Source organism: Tympanuchus pallidicinctus, unplaced genomic scaffold (genome assembly GCF_026119805.1).
Source record: "Tympanuchus pallidicinctus isolate F22 unplaced genomic scaffold, pur_lepc_1.0 scaffold3, whole genome shotgun sequence".
NCBI lineage: Eukaryota > Metazoa > Chordata > Aves > Galliformes > Phasianidae > Tympanuchus > Tympanuchus pallidicinctus.
In genome coordinates this window covers 89299142-89313633 of record NW_026294747.1, presented here as the reverse complement: position 1 = coordinate 89313633, position 14492 = coordinate 89299142, and the positions used below count along the sequence as shown (strand labels likewise).

General features: G+C 37.5%; 1 protein-coding gene across 8 annotated transcripts in view; it reads left to right on the top strand.

Annotated features, from left to right (window-relative positions):
- HYCC1 (hyccin PI4KA lipid kinase complex subunit 1) overlaps nucleotides 1-14492 on the top strand; it is a 48738-nt gene that overhangs the window by 31056 nt on the left and 3190 nt on the right. For 5 of the 8 annotated variants that reach the window (XM_052693734.1, XM_052693733.1, XM_052693738.1 and 2 more), the window contains 7 exons: nucleotides 2601-2780; nucleotides 3673-3753; nucleotides 4159-4274; nucleotides 4615-4710; nucleotides 6322-6438; nucleotides 7176-7263; nucleotides 8659-8818. In XM_052693734.1, the coding sequence (XP_052549694.1) occupies nucleotides 2601-2780; nucleotides 3673-3753; nucleotides 4159-4274; nucleotides 4615-4710; nucleotides 6322-6438; nucleotides 7176-7263; nucleotides 8659-8818 (838 nt within the window). Of the gene's footprint in view, nucleotides 1-2600; nucleotides 2781-3672; nucleotides 3754-4158; nucleotides 4275-4614; nucleotides 4711-6321; nucleotides 6439-7175; nucleotides 7264-8658; nucleotides 8819-14171; nucleotides 14462-14492 lie in introns of all 8 variants that reach the window. The other 3 variants (XM_052693737.1, XM_052693736.1, XM_052693735.1) reach the window with 3 other exon arrangements.

Sequence of the window (14492 nt, the reverse complement as noted above, 5' to 3'; positions counted from 1 at the left end):
AGATTTAAAAAAAATGCCAAAGAAAAAGAATTTTGGGAGGAGCTAAGTATTGAAGATTCCCGTTAACTGAATCTTGACATTAAACTGCCAATGCTGACAGTTCTCCTAAAATTTTTATCTGTGCTATTTATTCTTACTGCCTGAAACTGTGGAATGGGGTACCTGGAGCTTTCCACACAGAGGAAATACTTCTAAACCAGCAATTTAAAAAAGCAAGCAACTTCTTTCTGTTTCTGAGATGTATTACCTGCACTGTATATTTGCTTTTCATATACATTGTTTGCATTTCTGAAAATGTAGCATTTGGTGAGAGAAATGAACTACCTGTGTTTGCTATACTGAGAAACAGCATTTTCATAGTAGCTTTGTTAGCAAAGGCTTTATTGGTTATTTTGAAGTTCCTGGCCCACTGGTATGGAAAATATAATTCAGTAGAAGAGTCTTCAGTGGATGTGAAGATTTGAAGGACTTTCAACTGAGCAGACACTCAAGAAATTCACTGGCAAGCTTTTTTTCTGAAAGATTTTGTTTCTTAACAAATTTGAGATTGTTTATTGTGTACCTAAAGCTGTACTGCTGTCCTTTCAGATAGCAGCCATTCAGGTATTTGCATTAGGAAATGTAAGTATTAGAAACTGTGAATTGAAATGTCCAACGTGTCTGGATGCAACTTCAAAGGAGGAGGGATGAAATTACTTCAATGTTCTTCTGTTCCAGCACTAGAAGTTTTCATGCTTTTTAGAACTGGTTTAGTGTGAAAACATTATCTTGGAACAGCAACAACTCGTGTGTTTTGATATTAGGTTTTAGCATGTGGTGGCATTTCAAGGAAGAATATCTGTTTTTGTACTGATTACGCATTGAAACGTGCTGATACAAAGCTGTCTCAACTGAGATAACGATGTGAACGTGGATACCTGTCAGAGCTATTTCTGTGCCTTCTAAAGTTCAAGCACATCATTCAGAACTGATACTTCATTAAAGGAAGCATGCAAATTTTGTGAAATATGTAAGCTGAAGATGGAAAGCACTTGTGCTGGTAAAGCCTTCTAGAAGGATCTTTGCTAATCAGCTCTGGGAAGAGACTAGTTGAGCTTCGTATGCTTTTTTGCCTTAGGTTTTCACAGTTTTCTGAGCCAAAACGAATGGCAAACATGATCTGCATGTTACTGATAAGAAAGTACATATCTGTACTTTGTACCTGTACATGTCTGTACATGTATCACAGTCTTTAAGAATTTTCAGGAAGATGCTGGATAGTACCTTCCTTTCTGAAGTGCAGTGGCAATTCTCATGATTACAGTGTCTTAGATATGCATTTTAGAGACTAGCCTGTTTGGTTTTCATTCTGTCACTTTCAGGTTGAAGCTTCTGGGGATTTTTGTGTAGGAACACATTTCAATCTATTACTAACTTTAACATTCCTGGTATTTAAATTAATTTAGAGTCTGTTTCTGTGACTCATATAAATGAACCATTGAGAGATATTAAGCCTCCGAGGTAAGAAACAAAGCAATAAAACTAATCCTTCAGATGTGTTGCATTTAAGTCCAGTATTTTGAGATTTGCAGTTGGAGAATGTCACATTTTGTGTAGTGATTTTTAATATACTAGCTGAGGTTGAGAAATTGAATTCTAAAAAGCTGGAATCTCAGATTTCAGTTTGTAAAATTTGCAAGTACAAGTGCAACTACTACCTAGATTCTGTTAAAGGAGTAGTTTCTGCTATTTGTTACTGCTTAAAAACACTTGATTTACAATGTTTAGTTAAACATCTTCTTTTTTTTTTTTTTTTTTAACCCAATTCCATTTTTTAGGGGCATTTTAAGGAACATAAAGAACAAATCCTCTAATAGTTGCAAATTCTTATGAGCCATGTTTGCTGTCAAAAAGCATTTTGGATTTTTTGATTTTTATATTGACTGAGGCCTCAGCATCCAGTTCTGCTCACTTTGAAAGCATCTGCTGTTGTGGACAGTCTTTACCCCCATGTAGTGACACATAGTTAACACTCTATATTGACCTTTAGCAGCTTTTTTTTATTATTATTTTTTATTTTTGGCCTTAACTCCTATGAATACATTGAAGCTTCTGGATGAATGGAAGGATTTAGTTTATCTACAGTACACTAAGTTGTTGTGGCACTTTGAATACAAGTGTCCTGTAGCTCTTCTCAGTTACAGAGTAAAATCTTTAGACTTTTGTGTGTTGGTTGTTGGAGCTCTAGAACAACAAGGCCTTTTGGGCTGTTGTTTTTTCCGTGCAGATGATGTATTGAGGTCATGGTATGAGATGCAGTGATAGTAAGCATCCTCTACTAACTTAAGCTGGTGAGGCTAGAGCAGATGATCTAAAAAAGGAGGGGATGGAGCAGTTGTAACAGTATTTCTGTTGTGGTGGAAGACTCCACTTGTATCATCTAAAGTGTAGAAGACTGAAATTGTGCAAGGTGACCTGGTAGTTAGCAGGCTGATTGCTCTCAGGTAGCTACAATGGAACATCTATCAGCTTTTCCCCTACTGAGTGGTTATGCCTCTACACAAAGTTGTGGTTTCTTGTAATTTTTTTACTCATTAACAGTAACCTCGTTGTAATTGCAGCTTCTGGAGCCAGTGTGCCATCAGCTCTTTGAGTTCTATCGCAGCGGTGAGGAGCAATTGCTACGATTCACACTGCAGTTTCTGCCTGAACTGATGTGGTGCTACCTTGCTGTCTCAGCCAGCAGAGATTTGCAGAGCAGTGGATGTATAGAAGCCCTTCTTCTAGGAGTGTATAACTTGGTTTGTATTTACACCTAATTATTCAGGCCTAAAAATTTTAGGGCCCTTTTAAGGGGATACTGCAAAGTGTTTATGGAGAAGGGATAAGCTCTCTTATTTCAGAACAGAAAACAAGTGATTGAGTGTCGTACTTTTCTCTCTTTAAATTTATGTTCAAGTTGGAAATCTGTAATGTGAACTTGAAAAGGGTTCCTCTTCAGTTCTTGCTTTCATTAATTCTTGGTATGGCAATTAAATTTGCGTTTTGCTGGAGAGCCTTTGTGGGTGCTACATTTGAAGTTGTTGCCTATGCTTTCTGTGGTATTCTGACCATCTTGGCTAGAGATCATGCATAAAGGCACTTTCAACAAATTCTTAGTACTTGATTGTTGAACAGATTGCTCACTCTTGAGAAAATAAAAGTCTTTCGTTTTGTAATAACCTTGACTTTCTTGTATATTTTGCATGAAAATATACTGTTTGCTGTTAAATTAATCCTTTGAAAAACAGAATTCTGAGGGAACCTTGAAAAGCATCATATTTTAGCCGTTACAGGCAAAATGCAATTAGTCTGTGCTAGGAGATGCTTTACTGAAACTCCTTTCTAATCTCTGCCTTTGGATAAGTGAAATTTGCTGCTGAAATTTAAAATTAAAGGCTGTGTGGTTTTGGTTAGGTCTGCTTCAGAAGTTGTTGCTGAGGGTTTTGATCCAGAGTACTTCAGTGCTCTTCTGTGATGTGTGGTCCCTTTTTTGTTGTTTGTTTGCCTAACTCATTAGCTTTCTGCTAACTTACAGATGTGAGAGGCCTGCCAATGTTCCACTCCAGTGATATACTGCAGGAAGGTATCTTCTGTCTGGTTTCTGTAGAACAATATAACCCTTGGTGTCTTGTTGTCTTCTGCCTTTTTCAGGAGATAGTTGACAAAGAGGGACACAGCAAAGTGCTGAGTTTCACTATTCCATCTTTGTCCAAACCTTCAGTATATCATGAAGTAAGTGGCACTTACAGCGTAAAGTTGTCACTGATTGTGAAAGGCAGTGTGATTTTGGGCCTGTGAGTGAAGAATGAAAGTGAAAATTAGTCTTTGCATTTTGCATGACCTAGTAACACGTTTCTCAGTCTACTCATTGCTGCTAACTGCTCTTTGGAGCCTTTTGAAGACTCAGTAGTCATAACTGAGTGATATGCATGTACCAACTGTATTTCTTCCTGTTCTGAAACCTTGTATTTTACCTGCTGCAAAGTGATTTCTTAAGTCGAAGGTATCTAGGTGTTCAGATAAAATTGATGTAGAAATATGGTGATGCTGATCTCTTGTCTGTTTTTACTTGCATTGTAGCAAGACGTCAGGTTGGATGTGTTTTAATTTTTTCTTTTTTTTTTTTTCCCCCTATAGCCTTCCAGTATTGGCTCCATGGCTCTTACTGAAGGAGCTTTATCCCAGCATGGTTTGTCCAGGGTGGTGTACAGTGGACCTCATCCTCAGAGGGAGATGCTGACAGCACAGAACAGGTGAAATTGTATAATAGGATTTATCTTCATAATCATTTAAGAATCTTCTAAGAATTTTTAATAACTGTAGACAGAAGATGAATGAGTGTGTGCTGGTTTTTCTTTCATTTGTTTTTCTATGTGTGTTAAATTTAGATGCAGGATGCATAGGAAAAGCGAAGGCTTGCAGTCGCAAGTCATTGATCAATATAATAATTTTATATATAATTTTATTGAATTAAACCAAGTTTGTTCAAATAACCCTTGCAAATTTTTCTGTAAAACAGTTTTACTTGTTTAAAAAAAAAAAAAAAACAACGTAAAATTGGTAATATAACCTGTTGTTTTCTGTAAACTCCAGGTTTGAAGTGTTGACTTTCCTTCTGCTCTGCTACAATGCTGCCTTAAGCTACATGCCTGCAATTTCTCTTCAGTCATTGTGTCAAATTTGCTCAAGGTAACTTCTGTAGGCTGATTATACTTAAAATGTTATCAAGTTGAAATGCAATTTGTTTGAACTTAGCAAACAATAATGAAAAAAGTCCTTTCATTCCCAAAGTTTGCTTGTAAACTTAATTTAAAAAAAAAAAAAAAAAAGGATAGCTGCATTACTTACCTTAAAGTATCTCTTAATTGACTGTGGACTGAGATCTCAGAATTGGAGAAGCAATGACCTGCTTTATAAGCAGTGCTGTAAACTGGAGGAAGAAGTCAAATCTAAGGAATTATGTTTTTATTGAAGTAGTACTAGGTGTTTTATCCAAATAATTCAGAAATGTTTTCTAAGATCTTGGTTAACTTTGCACTGCATGCTTACTAAACATTTCAGTGCTGTACAAATTGAAACTTAATTGAAAATATAGTAGTTACTAAAGCTAGAAATATGCTCGTTCCTACAGATGTTTTAGAAATTCCCTAAATCTGGTATAACAACAACTAAAAAGACAAAGCTGAGGCATTCATCCTTTTTTATCTCTTTCTTTTTAAAGAGAAAGAACTGCTAGTGAACTTGTCTCTCTGGAATTTTGGAAGTTGACATTGAATCAAGGAAGTCAGAGCATTCTTGTTAACTCAGGCAACCGAGGAGACCCAGAGCAGCTGTTTGCCACTAGTAGCTCTGAGGTTCTAGATTCCTCATACAAGTAAACAAACAGAAACATCCAGAAAAACAAATGAGTAATGGATGCTTGTTTCTTCTTGTTTTGTTCTGTTTTGAATTAGTCTTAGCAGAAGATGCATTGCAGAATAGAGAAGAAAAAAAAGCATAGTAAGTTAGTGGCAAAGTTGTTATTCATTTAAAAAAAAAAAAAGAGGAGTCCTGAAAGCTCTGTTACAGCTGTAATTTGAATGTTAAGAAGCAATACAACCTTAATCTGTTTTTTGCTGGGGGCCATAAATGAGTTTTAAAGTAGTGTTTTAGGAGCTCTCTGGTAGTAATGAAGCTGAAGAGTTGAAGCTTTTTGAAATGGATACTTTCTGTGCTATGAAGAAGGAAATTCTTTTATTAATGTCACAGAAGTCATTCCTTAAGTCTGGAAGTAACAGTTAATAAGTGAATATTTAACTACACAATATCTTTGATTTCCTGAATCTTTTGACTATGAAATTTGATGTGGAATTTGGATCAGAATTAAATTCAAATGCTGACTTCTACTGGAGTGTAGAATGTTTTTTTAAAATGTGATTCTTCTGGTCTCTTTGCTTGAAATTTGTGTGCTATTTTCATACTTTTTTTTTCTGTTTCATTTCCTCAAATACCATTAATATTTTTTGTCTACTCTGCTGAAAATGCTTTTAATTGAGAATGACTTTAATGGTAGTTTTCAGTGTTCAACTGTGGTATAAACATTACCATCAAGGGTATCTCTATTTTGAAGGATTTGAACACTGCCAGTAGAGGGCATTCCCTTCTTCCATATTGAGAAATGATCTGCTCTAGCTCTCAGTTGATAAACACTGTCCTTGGGTCTACTGTTGTTAAAACACACACCAAACATCTATTTTAGTGGTGTTCTATACAAAGGTGGTTCTTCATTATTTACTAGTGACAAATGCCTTATTTCTTTAGAATCTGTGTCTGCGGATATCCTCGCCAACAAGTGAGAAAGTATAAGGGAGTAAACAGCAGGATTCCAGTTTCATCTGAATTCATGGTGCAAATGCTAACAGGGATTTATTATGCCTTGTAAGTGAGAGGTGTTTTTTTCTTTATTATTCACACAAGATAAAGAAGCACCAGCTTAACTTATATGTTCATTTAGGCATGCTACTTCTGAAGTGTTTTATTTTCTAATGGACATGTGCTGGGTGTAGCAGTAAAGACTTCAGGATTAGAACACAGTTCACCAACTTCTTAGATGACATTACCGGTGTGATACTGAGGAATGAAGGCTAGAATAACACTTAACAGTTATAACTGATGGTGTGAAAAAATACCTGAAAAAACCTTTTCCAACTTTTGTCTGCTGTCCACGTTTTTGACATCAATCTAGTTAAGGCAAAAAGTCTTAGCATTCTTTCTCTAAAATGTTGAATGTCATCCACCCTTTGATAGTTGTGTTGATATGTAAAGCTCTTTCATTAACTGAAATAATCAGAGGCTAGTAACATGGGGGTATTCAAAAGGTGGCTTAATATTAAGACCATCCTATTGGAATTTCAGAATATTTCATTACTAGCTGATCAATGACTAGCAATATTACTTTTAAGCTGCTCAAAGAGGTCAATAAAAAATAAAACTAGTGCCTCCATATGCACTAATTCGGAACAACATTTTAAAGTAGCAGGCTTACTGATAATAAGCACAAGTGGATTAACTCTCAGTTGAGCTCCCAAGGGACACTAATTTCTTGAAAGTCATGACCAGGAAGGTTCATCCATTGATAGAGGTGCTTACTATTAAGTATATGTTTAACTTTGCAGTTATAATGGAGAATGGGATCTGGCTCGTAAAGCTATGGATGACATTTTGTATAGAGCACAGCTGGAACTGTATCCAGAACCTCTGCTGGTAGGTGGCGTAGTCCAACATTTTTAAAGTAGTTTTTAATTCAGTAAACACTTTCTGTGAACGTCACGTGAGGAACCTGAATCTCATGAGGCCTATGTGTCTTGCTTGTTTGAGTAGCTAGATCTATAAGGATATATACACACGTTTTCAGTGTACTTAGTTATTTTATCATCTTCCCAAGTGAATAAGTGGTTTACAGTAGAACACTTCTAAGACTTGAAAGTGTAATGATAGTGCAGAAGCACTCTGGAGTTAATGTTAAGTAATAGTCATATAGTCATTAAACTGAAGACTCTGCTTTAAATAGTGACAGATCTTAAATACAAATTAATTGTAAAAGCAAATTGCACCACGCATTCTTTATGACTTGTGCAAAATGCTAGTGTGCTTATTTGACATAAATTGGAGTTGTATGCAGTAACCTGCCCAGGGAGGTGGTGCAGTCGCCGTCCCTGGCAGTGTTCAAGAGGCACCTGGATGAGGAGCTACAAGATGTGGTTTAGTTTGTGGTAGCAGTGGTAATGAGAAGGCAGTTGGACTAGATGATCCTACAGGTCGTGTCCAACCTTGTGATTCTGTGATTCTATGAACATACGTATCATGTGTAAAAAATCCTCTCGCTTAAAAGGGAAGAAGGAAATTTATAGAATGGCTTAGAATCATAGAATGGCTTGGATTGCAAGATCATCTAATTCTGAATCTTTATGAACTGCTAGGGATCCCTAGTAGTGACATAATTATTTTCTAAAATTTCAACCTTCATGTTTAAAAACTTCATAGAATCATAGAATACCTCAAGTTGGAAAAGACCTTAAAGATAATAAAGTCCAACTGCACTGTAACAATGCTACCCTGACTCTAACAACCTTCTGCTAAATCATGTCCCTGAGCACCACATCCAAACGGTTTTTAAACACATCCATGAATGATGTCTCAACCACCTCCCTGGGGAGCCTATTCCAAGTGCTGAACAACCCTTTCTGTAAAGAATTTTTTTTCCTGATATCTAGCCTAAATCTCCCCTGACACAACTTGTGGCCATTTCCTCTTGTCTTGTCACCCTGTCACCAATGAGAAGAGACCAGCACCTTTTCAGATATTGGAAGAAAACAGTGAGGTCTCCCCTCAGCCTCCTCTTCCCCAGACTGAACAGCCCCAGTTCCTTCAATCTCTCCTTGCAGGGCATATTCTCCAAGCCCTTCACAAGCCTTGTTGCTCTTCTTTGGACCTGCTCCAGCACCTCAGTGTCCTTTCTGTACTGAGGTGCCCAAAACTGAACACAGTACTCGAGGTGAGGCCACACCAATGCTGAGTACAGGGCCAGGATGGCTTCCCTAGTCCTGCTCTCCACACCATTCCTGATACAAGCCTAAACTGCATTTTTCCTTGCTCTAGGTTGCTAATGCAATAAAAGCTTCACTGCCTCAGGGTGCCATGAAGTCTACTAAAGAAGGTACAAAATGCATTCAGGTTGAAATTACACCTACTTCATCCAGGATATCAAGAAATGCTGTGACTAGCATGTCTATCCGAGGGCACAGATGGAAAAGACACGGTAAGAGGCACATTTTACAATGGTTTCTCAGTTTCTTACACCTGTTTAAAATAATATTGAGGGTTTTGTCTTTATGCATTGTCATTGCTAATGAGAATGCCCTTAGTGAACTGACGCTGTGCTTTTATTCCTAAAATTATATAATTTCTCTTAAACTTACATTATTAATGTGGATCTGGAACAGTGTGAAGATGCTATATATACTAGATGAAACATGTCACAGTTGGACATGGGTGCTATTCTGCTGATGATGGTAAGCAAGTGGCTGATAGTTTGATAACTGGTAAATGAGAAATTTAGTGGATCAGAAAGTATATTCTCTATTTCCTCAATCCTGTTTTTTTTCTTTTAATGGAACATCTTTTTGTTAAATGCTGCTGTACAATGTTTTTGATTCTTTCAAGAGACTTATGTTCCTGTTCTCTTCTGAAAAGTAGTGTATGATACCTGAAGCAAAGCAAATGTTTAATAAATATGCTACAGTGCCTCATCTGTTTTAAGTTATCTAAATAAAAACAATATTTAAGGCTAGAAGGGGTAAATTATTACTTTTGAGGTGAAGTAGCGTAAGGGCTTCAACAAAGTGAAGCACAGGTCAATGCTGAGGAGTAGAAAAAAATGGTGCTGAATATACTGCAAAAGGACAATCAATGTATTCCACTTTTTCTACCAGATTCAGGTGGGGGAAGAGATGCTGAACCAGAGATCAAAACTTCCAGTGGCTTGCTGTGCTGTGTTTGTAATTCTGATGAAAGGGAGGAGTCAGTGTAGATAAGTGTTCTTTTAATAGGCTAAATAAAGACTTTAAAACAGTATCATGATGATTTCTATATGATGTGTGCTATAAGAACTTTTTTGTAGTATATATAAAGTTGTATGGGAACTGCTGAGTCACGGCCTGAACCTCTGATTGATCACCTGAGGCGAGCCAGGAGTCAGCCAGAGGAGCACAGGTGAAGGCAATTCAGCTGTGCTGCCAGAAGGGGTGGAGCCTGGCTCCATCCCTCCTAGACCTATTTAAGAGCTGGCTACCAGGGGGGAAGGATCTCTTCTGGAGATTCCTCCTTCTGGTGTTTTGTGGTGAGCCCAACATAAGGGTAAGCCTTCCATTTATTCTCTTTGTTATCATAGTCTACTTTGCCTAACTCTCTTGTTTATTTTGTGATTGTAACAGCCTAATATTCTTTGATTATACAAAGGTTCAGTTCAAAAAATTATTGCATAGATCTGTGTTTAAAAAAAAAAAAACAAACAAGCAAAAACAACAATGCACCACACGGGGATATTTCAGGTAGCTGTTGAAGATTATAAATATTCTGATAAAAGAGGGCTTAAAAATAACAAGAAAGATTTCTGAGCAGTGATGATGCATGCTGGTGTGATTCCAGTAGTAAGCTTTTGAAGGCGAGGAAGGGCAAAGGAAGTTACAATAGTTAAAGTTCTTTTCATTTCAATAAAATGCTTGATTTGTTAACTTAAACTGGTGGGCGAAGACGAGGAGCAGAACATTAGTGTCTTTGATATGAGTGTGGTTCAGTAGTAAGAGTGTAAGTCATTTCTGAGATTTCAAGACTGCTAAGGAACATTTTAGCCTTTATTGTTTATTTTCCTTTCTTCCTGCTTAAAAGGAGGAGGAAATATTGACCTGGTGTCAGGATACTGTATAATAATGGCTTCTAAATGCAGATGTCCTCTAAAGCTTGGCAGTTTTGCTGTCATTTTCAAGTGGTAAATGGGAACGCGGATCAGGGACACTGAGTGTTTATACACATTCAGAGGAATTGGAAGTATTAAAACAAAGTTTCCTTTGCTCTTGCATTTACAGAAGAAAATGAAATATAAAATTATCCTAATGGGAATCCAATTATTTTCAGCAAATACAAGAATGTGAAAGTTCTTACAACTATTTCTTCTTGGAGGGCCAATACTGAGAGAAAGTCAAGAACCAATGGTGGGACAAGTGTTCACTGTAAGCGATAGCACTAAGGTGGAAGGGTAATAAGAATATAAGTAGGATTTGTAGAAATGGGGTAAAGAGCAGGAAAAGATAAACAGTGATAATCTAGTTAGTATGACAGAAGTGAGAAGTAGTGAGTATTTAGGTCGAGGACTGAAGATCAAGGAACACCGAGGACTTCCACTAACAAACTCTTGTCATCATTCTATTTGGGTTATTGAAAAAGCTTTGTATTGGTCTAGTGGTACAGGATGTAAAGAAGGACTGTATTTCTGACTGATCAGCAAAATCTTTTTGGTTTACATGGCAAGTGTTTCAAGTATGTAGCACTTGAGCTAGGCTACTCCAAAACCTCATCAGAAAATTCTAAAACAGAACAAAAAACCCTGTTGTTTATGACTGGAACAGAAGCCTTTAAAAACAGAATGAAATGTCTCCAACTCCTCATAAAATTCAGTGTCCCACAGTCCTCTATGAATGATGTGGAATAGATCTTCAGGGTAGGTGTACAGAAAGAATAACGAGGCTTGTGCTTACAGATGCTTTCTAGAATTAAAATGAATACTGAAGCTGGTAGAAATAGGCTGACAAACCTTGTACCTTCTGACCCACTGCTCTGCCACAGAGAGAAAGAAAGAATCAATTCAGAGATTTTACTTTTGTATTTCAATACAAAGTGAGTTACACAAATGGATTCAGAAGCTAGAGGAGGCAGCTGAGAGGCAGTTTCTTATGCATTACATGGGCCATGAGAACTCACAAAGCAAAATGTCCCCTGGGCTGCAAGGGCAGCAATTTTAAATCTGTCTATTGGTATAGAATAAAAAAAAACAAAAGAATCTCAGCTGATCACATTTCTGATTGAGAAGCATGTGGGTTGTTTTTATTGTTATTTTATTAAAAATAACAGTTTATTTCTGAACTTCTGGGACACTGGATACTTAACAAGATTGTAATTCTTGTTACTGAGAAGGACTCTTGTTTTCAAATCAAGTTGGTATCCTTGATTTGGGCTTCTGACAGAGGTACTAAGTGCAAAAGTCTTTTGCAGAATGGATCCATTACTCACTCATGAATAGGATTTAGAGCGAATTGATATTAGCCACCACTTACTGACAGATTACTTGGAGCTACTGCATTGGGTTGGCTTGAGTTGAATCATACAGCTTAAAGGGAATTTGATCTAATGTTAGTTTTTCATGCCTTTGTGTTATTGTTAAAAAAAAAAAAAAAAAAAATTGGCATCCATGTTTCTATTCACAAGTAGAGGCAAAGCAGAGAAATTGTGCAGTTTATGTAACTTATAAACACTGAAATGTTATTTACAGAAGCTAGGGCAAAAAAAAAGGCATCTGCTAGCAATGCTTTTCTTAGTAATCTAAATCTGAGATCTCTCCAACTTCCCCACAAAGAGCTGTTGGGAAAAACTTGTGTGCATGTAAGGCATGCTGTGATGGGACAGACTGAGTAAGTGGAGCTGAGCAGGTGACAGTAGGGTACGTAACAAAACCAAAGATGTTGACTAGAGAATAAAGTCAAGCTAATTTTTCTCACTGCAAGAATTGACTTTGAGATTGTGCACAAGGCATAGGAGATACGTCAGTCTTTGAATCTCTGTGGAGAGAATTTCCCTTTATTTTATTTATTTTGAAACAGTATTACCTGAAATAATGACAGCTTTTTTGGGGAGGGGGTTCTGGAATGAATACTGATTTTGGGAGAAAGGAGCTTGATACTCCTGTGAATAATTCAAGGTGCTGATGTTATTATGTAGGAAATGCAGCTTGAGCCTCTGATGGTTAAAACTGAGTTGCATTCCATGTGGGCAGTTTACTTATACAAGAGGTAAATGATAAAGGCAATTGTAGCAGTGAGGTGGACAATAGTTGAAATCATTTTTATTAGTTCTTAGCAGCTGGTAATTGTGAAATGCAAATGTTAAGGTTGGTTGTACTATTCAAACATTCAGAAAGCATAACTCAATTGCATTTTCCTACAAATGCTACAGCATATATCTGTTAGCTTTCAAATCAGTGTAACTGTTCAGTTTTGTCTATAAGACTAGTTTTGCCAGTTTTATGCTAAGACCTATTTTTTTTCAGTTCCTTACTGTAGTGGTGACAGCAGTGGGAATGCAGCAGCGATGGGGCGTGTTGATACACAATAGGACACAATTGCATTTAGAGATGCACATCACTAAACCACAATAATTAATTATTGCTATTATCACCCAATGTGTGATGTAGAAAGTTCTTCCTCTTTTCTTCCAGTCTCTGCTATGCTGTGGACTTGGTGCATTCTGAATCTCCTTTCTCTAGAGCAGCTGTTTGTTAATGCATTTCTGCTCTTAGTGGAGAAGGGACTGACTGCAGGCTCTGTTCTGCCCTCTCCTCAGCCTGGTTTCCCAGCTGTAAATGAAGTTTCCAGAATAGACTTGTGCACGTGGAGTTCAGTGGATGGTGGGAAGTAGCTCTGCTGGAGTAAGATGCCTCCAGTGGCACTGACAGGGGAAGAGGGAACCGGTTTGGAGATTTGCTGTAGGAGAGGCACAGCTACCCCAGCCCTGTGTAATGAGACCATTGGAGCCAAAGAGCTCCAATGGTTTCCTCACTTAATTTTCTGCTCATGTGTCTCTAGAAAAAGTGCTGTGTATAATGATATTCTAATGTAGCTGCAGTTCACAGTGCTCAGTTGCAACTGTTACTGTGTTACTGATAAAACAACTCTGTGGAAGGGATGACCTCTTAGAAGGATGAATAATTGCAACTTTTAATTCGTTTCTTGACAAATATTAGAAAATCAGTAGCTAATAACAGCAGCTATTAATTCCATTTCCATTGACTAGCGCAACTTGTTAAATTGACACTTCCACAAGTAGCTGACTAGTCAGTTAGAAAGAATCATGTTAACAAATGATGACAGGTAAAAGCAGGGATAGCTTCTTAACTGAGGGATGGTGATGTCCATCCCTGTCAGAATATCTTTCTTTATCTGGGACTGACTTCTCTTCTGTGATGAATGCAGGCAGCAGTGGCGTTAGCAGAGAGCCAAGGGCTGCAGCATGCTGCCTGGGAATGCACTGTGCCTGCACAGGGATCCTCAGGGTGGGAACTGGGGGAGGGTCTCCTCCAGATAAAATAGTGTTTCAAAACTGAAATGTTGAATGTGGGACTTTCCAGTATGTGGGTGAAGGATGATCATTGGAAGATAGACTCACACTATTTAAGAAGAGAACTTCATACTCACTAATACTGCTGATTAACAAGAGGTCAATGTGTGAACATCTGCTTTAATTCATAATGCTTTAATCATCTGTTTCTGTTGTTTTTTGTTTCATGTTTTGTTTCAGGCATCATTTTTGTCTTTTTTTTTTTCCTTATCCATCTTTAATTCTAGAACAAGCAGAGAATGGTAATGATGCTACTGAAATGGGCAACTTTGTCATACCTGAAATTAGTGTCACAAATGTGTCTGGAGAGAAAACCGGGAATGGGGAAAAGAGCAGAGCACTAGCAGAGAATGATGCTCAGCATATACAGGGAGTACAGGAAACAGCTACAGACCCTAGAGCTGACAGCAAATGCATGCCAGAAATCAGGAGGCAAAAATCTGTAAGAAAAATGATGGAGGATGGAATAAACTCATCTGGCAGAGTGCAGTTTTAGCACTTGTAGCTGCACTCTAAGGTACCACTGATTGAAAGGATCACTGCTGCAT